We start from the raw sequence: 13,284 nt of genomic DNA on the forward strand, positions 1-13,284 counted from the left end.
TGGGGTAACTGGGTGATGGACATTAAGGAGGGCACGTGATGTAATGAGCACTGGGTGTTATAGAAGACTGATGAGGGGCGCCTGGGTGGCACAGCGGTTAAGCGTCTGCCTTCGGCTCAGGGCGTGATCCCGGCGTTATGGGATCGAGCCCCACATCAGGCTCCTCCGCTATGAGCCTGCTTCTTCCTCTCCCACTCCCCCTGCTTGTGTTCCCTCTCTCACTGGCTGTCTCTATCTCTGTCGAATGAATAAATAAATAAAATAAATAAAATCTTAAAAAAAAAAAAAAGAAAAAAGAAGACTGATGAATCACTGACCTCTACCTCTGAAGCCAATAATACATTAATGTTAATTAATCAAATATAAATTTAAAAAATAAAAATATAAAAAAAAGAAAGCTTCAGGGATATACAATTTAATATATATTGGCATGGTATTTCTCAGTAGCCTATTTGTATACCATACTCTCTACAGGACATAGAGTCCTAAAAAGTTGTATCTAAGTAATACATGCCAAAAGTAAAACATATTTCTAATTTGTATGTTACATCTTATATATTCTAATTGGTCTTCAATTGACATTAGTTACTAGCATTTTGAATGTGTTACTTTCGCACAGTACCTTTCTATGAAAGAGAAAATAATGTAAACAAATGCCAATATCCTGGTGGAGCTGCTTTTTGTTTATTGTTTTACATAATTCTTTAGTGGAATTAAGGTTGATTACATAATGCAAACAACTATGGTGACTTTATCATATCAAATTTTGATGTTCATTGAAATAGAACACAACTTTCTGAGAAATCTGTAATTCACATGAATCAAATTAGTAAATTTATGTAACTGGATGAAAGAAAAAGTTAAACTGGCAAATAATATAATGGTAGAGTTTTAACTGATTTTTTTTTTTTTTTTTTAAGTTACAGAGAGCAAGAGGAAGGAGAGAGTGAAAAGAGAATCTTAAGCAGGCTCCACGCCCAGTGCGGAACCCAGCGTGGGACTCGATCTCATGTCCCTGAGATCATAATCAAGGGTCAGACACTTAACTGGCTGAGCTACCCTTAACTGATTTTTGTTAAAATGAAAACAATATAGAAATCGCTATCAGGACACAGAACCTGAAGATGACACAAAGCTAAAATTAAGTCTCTCTTGGGTGAAAATGAAAAGGCAAGTGTTGGCCTTTTGGCGGGTACGAAAGCTATCCTAACCCTTACCTATTCCTTGTCTGTGATACATTGATGGTTTTTAGGTAGAAATAATTAGTACTTTAAATCTAAGTTTAGTCAATGAGTAAATGTTTTTCTACAAGATCAAAGTCATGTAGGAATCTGCAGGTTAGCTTACCTCAAGGTAATAGCCCATCTTCGATACAACATAATTAAGTCTATTATTTTTTCTTAACAATTTTTATTATGTTATGTCAGTCACCATACAGTACATCATTAGTTTTTGATGTAGTGTTCCATGACTCATTATTTGGGTATAACACCCAGTGCTCCATGCAATATGTGCCCTCCTTAATACCCATCACTGGCCTATTCCAATCCCCCACGCCCCTCCCCTCTGAAGCCCTCAGTTTGTTTCCCAGAGTCCACAGTCTCTCATGGTTCATTCCCCTTTCTGTTTACCCTCCCTTCATTCTTCCCTTCCTTCTCCTACTGATCTTCCTGCTATTTCTTATGTTCCATAAATTTAGCTATCGTGGACAATGCTGCTATGAACATTGGGGTGCATATGGCCCTTCTCTTCACTACGTCTGTATCTTTGTGGTAAATACCCAGTAGTGCAATTGCTGGATCACAGGGTAGCTCTATTTTTAACTTTTTAAGGGACCTCCACGCTGTTTTCCAAAGTGGCTGTACCAACATAAGTCTATTACTTTAAAAATGAAACAGCATAATGGCAATCATAGAAATATACATGATAATTATAATCAGCTTCCTAAAAAAAAAAAAAAACTTACTTATATAATCTTGATAAATTGCAAATATACCACTCTTTGAAGAAACTTAATATTGAGCTTTTAACCTAAAAGAAAAAAAACTTCAGGCATTCTACACTGTTCTATGAATTTGTCCATCATATTTTTTGGTAATTCTCAAGCATTGTTTAGAACTTTAAGCAGGTTCCTCCCTCTTTTTTTGGTGGGGGGAGGTGTCTGAGAAGTAGAGGGAGACAGACTGGGAATGGTGAAAAGTTGCAATGGAAGAAGGTAAAGTTGACGAACATTACTATTTGACAAAATACATATATACTGTATTTACCCCCCAAATTTCTTTCTCCTTTCTTCACAAAAGCAGTTGTGTCTTAAAATGTTAGTACCACAAAAACTAGAACTTACAAAAACGTCTTTAAGAATATTCACAATCAACATATGATAGCACTATTCATATTGTCCATAGCAGATGTTTTTCAATAGCATTACTCTTCCTACATTAAATTCCATTTGCAATCAGGTATGACCCGGCATGGAATGTGTAGATTCAAGGTCAAGTATGAGTTGACATGTCCTGAAATGGAAGTGGCCCATCTTAAAATCAAAGCTATAACCTCCAGCACTAGTACCTGGAAATATAATTGTTTTAATTTTCAGACCCCTACGATAACACCGCTTGTAAATCACGGCTCTTTGATGTGAACTCCAGATTTTCAAAGGAGGGCATAACCTGGCTATTTTAAATATACCTAAAATAACTGCAAGTTTGAGCTCATTCTTCTGTGAAAATCACTAAAACATGGCAAGAGTTTTACATTTTTTCTGTGATGATGTGCCCTGTAAAAATTTACCTACAAAATATGCAGTTCCATCATATCCCTGGAGGTTGGTAATAGAACTGAAGATAAAAGGGAAAAAAGTAATCTTACATATAAAAAAGAAATGGGTGGCCTGGGTGGCTCAGTCAGTTAAGCATCTGCCTGTGGCTGAGGTTATGATCCCAGGTCCTGGGATCGAGCCCCATGTCAGGCTCCCTGCTCAGTGGAAAGTCTCTTTCTCCTTCTCCCTCTGCTTGTTTCTCTTTCTCTCTCTCTCAAATAAATCTTTTTTTAAAAATTAAAATGAAACACTAAAATATTGTCATGATGACTGAATGTTACCAACTTCAAAATGATAATTTAATGAAAGGAAAAAAGAAGAGAAAAAAGAAAGCTTGATAAAATTCTAATTTTAAGTTGCAACTCAGTTAATATATAACATTGGCAAGTATTTTCACCTCTACGGACCCCAACTTCTATAAAATAGGAGGCTGGTACAAGGTGATTATCAAGTTGTCTCAAAGATTTTTTTTAGAAAAGATATTCATTTTTCATCTTCTTTGCCAAGAAAGAGACTGTATTTCTAATTCCAGAGTCTAAAATAGGAGATGAGCGGAGGTGAGCGATTAGAACTAGAAACTGAAGTTACTCTTGCAATATGTTGGAATACATAGCTCCAGAATAAATCATAGATATACTCTTCTGCCACAGGAGTGCAGTTTTCATCTTACATTTTGACATGAAATAGAGCGCGTGTGCGCGCACACACACACGCACACACACACAAAATCATGTTTATACTTTTAAACTCCTCGGACTTCCTCTAAGGCTATAGTTTCAATATATATTTGAAATCAAGATAATTTTCCATAAATAGCCTTAGGTTGAAAAAAAAAAAAAAAAAAGGCAAGATGGACATTAAAGGTTTGTGAAACAATCGTGATGTGAAAAGGCCGGACAGTTCCTTTCCTGTGTGGCACAGTCTAAAAATCCCCGCCCAGGAGAGCCAACGCTGAAAGACAGACAGTACTTACCACAACAGCAAACTGCTCGGGTTCACATAAGTTGTTATAGTCATTCTTGAACTGAGACAATGAACTCAATTGTTCTTGATCAGGTAGATGCTTTATTAGGTTCTAAAAATTAAAACAAGAAAATATCTTTACTAAATGTGCTTCCTGAATTCTAGAAAGATTTATTAATAAACTATGGGAAAGAAACCACTGAGAAAGTCAATCTTTAGTTTTATTTCTAGGTAACCTCAGCCTTGTCCTCAGCCTTAGACTACATTCTTGGCATCTTGAAAGCAGTCAATTTCCCTCTTCTCTCTCCAGAGTTACATATTCAGATCAAACGTTACTGACTGTTTATTTGATTAACTATATAACTGAGAAAGAAAAACTCAACCTACACCAAAGCAATGGCTTTCTCACCTGGGTAAATGTGATCAATTACATTTCAGCTTTAGGGAATTAAATGTCAGAAATTTCAGGCAAAGCCAAACATTTTAACACTTCATTCAAGGGGGTAAAAGAAATGATCATATTGCTACTAAAAGGCAAGAGAAAAAAATGAAATTCAGGGAATTTTAATGAAAGTGCTTGCAAGATTTAATGAACATGATTGCAGTTTTAATAATAAAAATTAAAGTATCTCTAAAACAAAGACAAACTAACTTTTCTGATGGGAAAGAAACTTGAAAAGGCACTGAAGAGACAGAATGATATACTTTGCAGATAAAAAGGTTATAGAGAGATCCTTTAGGAATTTAAGTGCCCATGGCCTTTTGCCTATATCATTTGCAGTCCAGAAACCACAGGCTCTCGGTCATTCTGGCTCCTTTGTCTTTTATCCATGGCCTTTCTCAAGCCACACATTTAGACAACAGAAACACTCCCAATGGAGAAAGACAAAATGAACACACAAATTATCTTTCCCTGTTAGAATTTTAATGATTACACAATCCTGGGGACAAAGTCTATTCAGATCCTCCGTATCAAATATAATTGACTGTAACAGTGTTATAAGCAAGTTAGTGTCCTGGTATTAAAATTAAGAAAAAGAGTGGTTGGTGCTCACAACTCCAGATTATAGCATCAGTATACTCTGTACAAGCCCAAAGTCAAGGACAAGTTATAATTAAGCCTACATCATGCTGTATATGTTTATGGGGGAAAACTCCCCCAAAGGTGTCATTAGTTAAAAATAATGTTAGAGAATGTTATATATCAAAGTAGTTAGATCAAAGAACAAGTTTTGGACTCACTGTGTACCTTTGGACAAAAACTTGGTTGACTGGCCAAAAACAAACAAAAGAAGTGGCAATTTAAGACCATCCCTAAAAAAGTATTTACTATTAATACTACCAACTGAATAAAAGCAATAGAGGATTTTTCCATAGAAACAGAAATTTCTCTTATTAAAATTGCCTGAGGCCCAAAGATTGGGTTATTTATGTTTCTTTCAACAATTCTAGCTGACAGCTAGATTATTTGAGTTATTTACTCATCAGGCCTTGAATTTCTTCAGTATCCTTTTAGATGACCATCAAATCCCCTTAAATATCTGTAGTTAACATATAATTAATCTTTTATCATGAATTTATTAATTTTTCACTTCATTAGTTTTGCTTTGTAAAGTAATAAAACGATTATGATTTGTAAGAATACAGGCCCAAACTTCCTTTGTCTCTCCCTTTATCAAATTTACCATCCTTTCACAAATCCTTTCACAAATCCTAAGGTCCTATCAAACTACACACTCTTCTCAGTTGCCCAGCCCCCAGCCCCCAGCTCTTCCTTCATGGTACATGGAATTATTAGGGCCAGAAGAACTGACCCCTGCTACATTACTCTCACAGCCCTACGGCCTTTTCCACATCCATGCTGTGTCCCACCCTGCACAACCCTCACCTCCACCCATGGCACAGCACTCCCCTAACACAACCTCTACTTCTTTAAATCAATCAATCAATCAATCCTGATCCAGTCATGTTTATTTCATGTTTACATAAATGTTGTTTCCCTTGCCAAACTATAAATTCCAAAAAGGTAAAATCCATGTCTAATTGAGCCTGACATAATGCCCTGCACATAGTGTGTGTAATAAAATATTTGCTAAATGAATTAATGAATAGAAGACAAATGAAGGCAAATGGGTAAAGAGTGAGGTAGAGAGCTGACATCAAAAACAGAATACTACTGGCATCTGGTTATATATGAATAAGTAATAAGATATGCCAAAATAAAGTTATGACTGTGAACAGAGCTTACCAAAACGGTGATTCTATCAAGAAATGTTTTCTCTGTGCCAAGTTCAAAATCGGCAGTTCTTCACTTTACAATTAAGAACATATTCTTAAAATTAAGACTACAAAGAGTATGAAATTCTTATTTTTTGATCAATATATAAATGTCCAAACTAAGTCTTTAGATTTTAAATTCCTCAAACTTGTTTTATATTTAGTAGATGTGGTAGGCAGAAGGACGACCTAAACTACATCCCCCAAGATGTCCACACCTAATCCCAAGAACCTGTAGAAATATTTGGTTACATAGCAAAGGGAAGTCAAGGCTGTTATCAGCTGACCTTAAAATAGGAAAATTTTCCTGGATTATCTGCACTGCTGAACGTAACCACAAAGATTCTAAAAAGTGGAAGAGGGAGGAGCACCTGGGTGGCTCAGTCGTTAAGCGTCTGCCTTTGGCTCAAGCCGTGATCCCAGGGTCCTGGGATTGAGCCCCGCATCAGGCTCCCTGCTCCGCTGGGAGCCTGCTTCTTCCTCTCCCTCTCCCTCCGCTTGTGTTCCCTCTCTCGCTGGCTGTCTCTGTCAGATAAATAAATAAACCTTAAAAAAAAAAAAAAGTGGAAGAGGGAGACAGAACAATGGAGCGAGAGGGAGATGTGATTGTGAAAGAAAGAAGAGAGATAGGCAACATTGCTTCAAAGTTGAAGAAAAGTGTCCCAAGCCAAGGAATGTGAGCAAGCCATGAGGAGCCAGGAAAAGGCAAAGAATAGCATTTTGTTCTAAAGCCTATAGAAAAGAATGAAAGCCTGCCAACACCTTGACTCTAGTATGGTAAGACACACGCCGGATTTCCGTTCAATAGAAATGTAGGCAGATACATTTGTGTTATTTTCAGCTACCGAAGGTGTGGTAAATTGTTGCAACAGCAATAGAAAACTAATATATTAAGAAATTTTACGGAACTGGATGATCTTTGGACTTGAATTAAAAAAATCCAAATTCTTCCCCCATCTCTACCCAAGAGCCACCTGAACCATCCAGCACATTCATGTAATCAAGTTAAAAGCTACTCTCTAAATACTCAACAAATGCATTAGGAAAAATACAAACATGTATTAAGTAGAAAAATTTTCTTTAAGGAACTTGAAGTCTACACCCAACAACAAGGCACATTTACAATCAACAGTAACAAAGACAAAAATCTAGGGGCGCCTGGGTGGCTCAGTCATTAAGCGTCTGCCTTCAGCTCAGGGCGTGATCCTGGCGTTATGGGATCGAGCCCCAGTCAGGCTTCTCCGCTGGGAGCCTGCTTCTTCCTCTCCCACTACCCCCGCTTGTGTTCCCTCTCTCGCTGGCTGTCTCTGTCAAATAAATAAATAAAATCTTTAAAAAAAAAAAAAAAAGACAAAAATCTAGTAAAAAGAAATTGCTAGAGAGTGAAGGCTTCAAGAGTTACTGGATCACGTGTTTGGGAGTCTCAGGGACTCACAGCACAAACTCCTACCAGGATTACGTCACAATCACACTGGGAAGGCAAGGTAGGAGAGGCAAAACCAAAATCTCCTAAAGACACCATCTACTGATAGATTAAACTTCCAAAATAATTTTAAACATGTGTTGACGCTAACAAATAATCTCTGGTTTCTTTTTATTGTTAAAAAAATCATTTTTCTAAGTATATCCATTATAAGAATGAAAGATAGTAAACAGAAGATATTTTTCTCTCATTAGATAATTTGTGGTTGATTTGCCGATTTTACATTCTATCAAGATCTGCATTATTGATGCCTTCGGTGGAATCAGCGGGTAACTCTGGCACCGCACTAGCATTCCTTAAATACTACTGTGGGTAAAAACCATTTAAAAAACCTCGCAGCCTCCTGAATGAATTCAGAATGCCATGCCCACAATTTCTAGTACTCACAGGAACACAAATGACTCAAGGAAGCGTTGTTAATAAAGGTAACTTTAAATAAAGACAACACTCCCCCTATCTTCTATACCAAATCATAATATGACTTTATAAAGCAGAAGTCTAAGAAAAACATATTCTAAAAGGATTATACAAATAAATTTTAACTAACATATTACTAATCTTAACTGTAACCAAAACAAAAACATATACATAAAATTAAACAATTTGCCTTTCAGAAACAGTCATTTAAAATAATTGAAATGTAATCATTTTGATAGCATTATATTTGGTTTGCAGTTAAGAGAAGATGCAGAGTTTTATCTCCTGGCAAAGTAGGAGTTATGCTAAAACTAATTATGCAGCAATGATTTTCCAGTTGAATGATTTGGTTTAAGAATTTTGCTTCACTTACAGATTTCTATTTAATGAGAAGCCTGCAATGAAATATTGGAATTTAAGCTCTCTGCCAGTTTGTTTACCTGAATCATAGACTCTGCCAACTGTGTTTCATCCACTTCCAATATCATCATTTTGATTTCCTCATATGGCACCCGAAAAGAGCTCAGGAAGATTGCTAAAAGGAGGAGAGAGAAGTTCACGATAGGTAAGGGAAGAAAAGAATTTGAGATGTAGTACTATATAAAAAATCAAAAATAATTCATAAAATGAGAGACTTTAAACATTAAATGTAATTACTACAGGGGAAACTTTCATTAGCACATTTTCTACTCAAGCTTTAGAACTACTATTTAAGCAACAGTCCTTTATTATTATGCTGGTTACAAGGTTGATTTTTTAATACTTAGTTATTAGCCTATCACGGAATGGTGCCAATTTTCATGTGATTTAAAAAAAAAAAAAAAAAAACCCTGAAATATATTTAGTATTCCATAAAAATATCACATTGTAATAAAAGAACCATGAAACTCCAAGATGCACATGTAATATTTGTCTAAACATGTGTGTTATTAGCTTGTATAATATCTTCCAGCCCTACTAAGTAGTTCACAAAAAATATTTTAAGAAAACTGTTAAGTAGTGCATTAACGCTATTGTAAGTTATAATAGCACTTCCCTGTTTTAAAATATAATAGACAATATGCCAGAAATACCCTCTGTATGTAACTAAAGCTTGAATATCCAAAACTAGAGAACAAATTTTCTTGGAAAACTATCCAAATGGATTAGATTGGATACTGCATCCAATATAGATTGGATAAAATTACTAAGAATTTCAACATTATTTACATTTTTTTCTAATACCTCATATATCCAATATTAAAACACAATGATCTTCTCAAACGCTACTGAGGTAAATAAGGATATTTTCACAGTATTAGATTTAATGCTTTTGCTGTTTCCTCCCTTATTCTACTATTAATGTCTCTTCTTCAGTGACAGATGTCACTTCTTGAACATACTTAGAATTTGCTACCACTAGCCCACTATTTTATAAGCTGAACTTATGTCATGTTGTCTGTAGGCATTTTCATAGAAAGACAGCATTTTTTACCAGATTGAGAAAACATGGCTGTATTTCATATACCTGAGGACACCATGGATCATCCACAGATAAGCAACAAGGGCACCATCTGTGCTCTCATCACCAGCTTGACTGACACATTTCTGAACTCAAATAGTCATAAATATGGGATAATGGTGCTAGAAATTATAGATGGGTATAATTCTTAATATCCCAACAAGATGGAATAAACGATATAAATATTATTGCAACAGAGATTAATGAATTATAACAGGATAACCCCATAGTAGACACTAAAAAGCACAAAAATATATGAACTATATGATCTCAAAGTATCAATAAGTAATTGTTGGGAAGAGAAAATCTCAGTCTGTGTATCATGTACAAAACAAGTTGTATATGATTGCAGAATTAAATGTAAATATTAACAAAAACAAATACTAAAAGAAATTTAAGATGCCAGTTTAGCTCCTTTATGGTAAGAGAACATCTTAAGCATAAAAGTTGATGGAAAATATGTTAAAAGATTGATATGACACCATAAAAGGGAAACACCATCAAAGCACAAAACAATTAAAAAGCAAGGAAGCTGAGGGTATAAACCTGCTTCAAGATTGAAAGCGTTTTTTTTCTTCATTTAGAATAGCCTGAGATCTAAGAAAGAAAATGAGCAAAATGTGTGTAACCTTAATTAAAAAAGTAAGAAAAGAAAGACAAAAAAAATATGTAATAATATGTTAAACCTTAGGAGTAAGCAAACTGAAAAAGCAAATCGTTAAAATATACCTGAACTGCAAATTTAGGAAGATTGAGCGGAATCTTTGAAAGTATTAATTCCTTTCAAGAAGCAATAAATTTCACTCAAGAAACCTAGTCTATGGATACAACACAGAAATATAGAAAAGATTATAACATTAAATACAAAGATCAAAGAATAAAATTACTCTGAAGCATAATACAGTCATTAGGGAAAAAAAATTATACTTTTATGTACTTCAGCCATTATGGCAATGTAGAGAAATACCCTTGAAATACTGATCTCCTCCATTCTGAAAAGGATATTTTTTATCTTAATCAAGAAATATCCTTGGCATAGCATAAGGTATAGGGCTCTCCAATCACTATGTTGTACAACTGAAACTAATATAACATTGTGCACCAACTATACTTCAAGAATAAAACATAAACCCTTGGAATATCTAAAACACATACATATGTGTGTGCACGTGTGTGTATGCGCACGTGTGTGTGTAAATCCTAAATTCACTTCCAAGCTGGCTGGAAAGGAAGGAAAACAGAAATCCTGGGAAAATATTTTAAAAAATGAAAGTTCAAAATAATGGCCAGGAAAAAAAAAAGATTATTAAGAAGAAACAAGATTTGAGGGAGGAAAACACTTGGAAATAAAAAAAAATTATTTATATATATATGTATACATATTATATATGTATATATATTATATATCTATATATATATGTGTGTGTGTGTATTAAACTATTGACATTAAAAACTCAATTTATGGATCAGACATTAGATAAAGAGAAAACTGAGGACATCAAAGACAGGCAAAGAAGCGATCCAAAACACAAATTTAAAGAGATGGAAAAATTCTAGGTTAAGAGACATAGGAGTAAAGGCACCTTAAAAATGTCTACTTGGAGTTACAAAAGGCAATCACAAAAAGAACACATTGAAGGAAACCTTATTTGAAGAGGAAAAAATCAGAATTTTCCAGAATTATAGACACAAATCATTACAATAAAAAGGCTCAACGAATCCTAAATATAATTTTTTTTTAAACCACACTAGATCCTTGTCCAACACACGGCATTGGTAAGGTTGGAAAGGGGGAACATTCAAGCATTGACGGTGGCAGAATACATTGGTACAAATACAGAGCAGTATATACTTAGAGCAGTAGTCACCTGTTTCTGTTAAGAGTCACATAATAAGTATTTTAGCTTTTGTAAGCCATACAGTCTCTATCACAACTATTCAACTCTGTTCGTGTAGCACAGAAGCAGCCACAGACAATATATGATCAAATGTCCGGCTAAGTTCCAATAGATTGTATTTCAACGAATAGGCAAAGGCAAGATTTAGCCTGAGGGCCATGGTTTGCCACAACCTGCCTTAGCACCACCAAAAATGGGAAACAACCCAAGAGTCAACCAAATGTTGAATGAATAAAGTATAGCATTCAAAGAATGTGTTATCAAAACTTCACCCTTAGAACTCTCCTGGACTCTGCCCCATGTACCTCTCCCTTGGTTGATTTTGATTTGTATCGTTTAAGCATGAGTCAAATAGCTTCCAGTGACTTCTGTGAGTGCTTCTAACAAATTATCATACTTAAGAGTGGTCTTGGGGACCCCCAAACTTGCAACTGGTGTCCAAAGTCAAGATGGTCTTGGAGATAAAAAAAAAAATTGCAGATAAAAACCTTCTATGATGTCACACACTTTTAAAGTATATAAACAATATGAATAAATATAAATAACACAACAAGCGTAATGAATACAGTTAACATACATTTAAAAAAAGATAAAAGGTTAACAGAAGTTTACTTTGCGAATGGACATAATTTATTCCTTGACTTTCTTCCATATTTGTAATTCATCCACTGCTTTAAGGTATTATTACATAGTTACAATAACATGCACATCAAATACCTATATTTATAAAGAATGAACTACGTTGTTTTTATACCTTATGAATAAGGCTTTAGGAAAACATTTGCTCTAAGGGTAAAAAAAATGACAGAAGAGTTGAAAATGGCCTAATGCATAACACACAATTCAGAAGACAAGCCTAGACCTTTAAAAAACAAATTAAAAGTTACTGAGAATATGAGATACTCATTTAAAGCCTCCAAAAGACCCATTAAAGTGAATATTTTTACTAACATGCATCTTATCCTTCAAAATGTGATTATATAGATCCCAGTGGGAAGCTTTGAGTTCAGTGAAGAAGTGTAAAGTGTGCAGATTTTGGAACCAGTCACACATGTTTTCTTCAAGGGAACTTATAAATATTTAAACCTTTACATTAATTCATAGATTCCAGGGTTCCTCCCTTTATAGCTCTAATACTCCAAAAATCTGGTAAAGCATATGAACCTTGTAAAATTCCTAAGGCATCTCTGGAGCCTGGAGTGGCTGGAATTCTACCTTTTATGCTGAGCCCGGGGACTTTGCCAAACCCTTTACGAACTCAAATACAGGGAGAGCCTAACACACCCTTGAATAAGTAGGTGAATAAAGGAGTAGATTTTAGAGCCTTTCCCCAAAATTCTATCAAATACTTCAGTTAAGAGAAATCTAAGAGAAACTATCTCAGATTTCCAAGTGACAACAGAGAGTGTTGTCACTATCACGAGACTCTCTTCGCAATTCAGCATCTCAAAAGACTGAATTTCAGAGACAAAAACCAGCTGTGAATCAGACTATAATTACGGTCAAGATTATAGGTTGCTAAAGCTTCTTAAAGCTTAAATCATAACACTTGCTACAATCAAAGAGGGCAAGAAGAATCCAGAAATGGATTACATCATAATATGACATGGTTTAAATTCTGGACTTCTCGATCTTATACTTTAAAACGTGTTTAACAACTAAATGGATGCATATATATTCTCTAGCTAAAACAACAACAACAAAAAACCAATATCCTCTGTATAATATGATTTTGTTATCTCTAAACAGGAATAGTATAACCTATAGCTACTGACCATTTTCAAAGTAAGCAACCTTAGTCAAGTCACTGAACTGCTATACTCACCCATAACGTCAATGCTACTACTTATGTGATAGGGTTGTAGTAAAGATTAAAGGGCCAAATACAGAACTAGATTATAAAGGTAATCAATAATTATTAGCCATT

General features: G+C 34.9%; 1 protein-coding gene across 3 annotated transcripts in view; it reads right to left on the reverse strand.

The window, feature by feature from the left end:
* DIAPH3 (diaphanous related formin 3) overlaps positions 1–13,284 on the reverse strand; it is a 475,864-nt gene that overhangs the window by 244,912 nt on the left and 217,668 nt on the right. For all 3 annotated transcript variants that reach the window (XM_040623366.1, XM_040623355.1, XM_040623377.1), the window contains 2 exons: positions 8,399–8,493; positions 3,792–3,893 (listed from right to left, as the gene is read on the reverse strand). In XM_040623366.1, the coding sequence (XP_040479300.1) occupies positions 3,792–3,893; positions 8,399–8,493 (197 nt within the window). The remainder of the gene's footprint in view (positions 1–3,791; positions 3,894–8,398; positions 8,494–13,284) is intronic.

The sequence above is a fragment of the Ursus maritimus genome, unplaced genomic scaffold, assembly GCF_017311325.1.
Source record: "Ursus maritimus isolate PB19 unplaced genomic scaffold, ASM1731132v1 scaffold_10, whole genome shotgun sequence".
Lineage (NCBI taxonomy): Eukaryota > Metazoa > Chordata > Mammalia > Carnivora > Ursidae > Ursus > Ursus maritimus.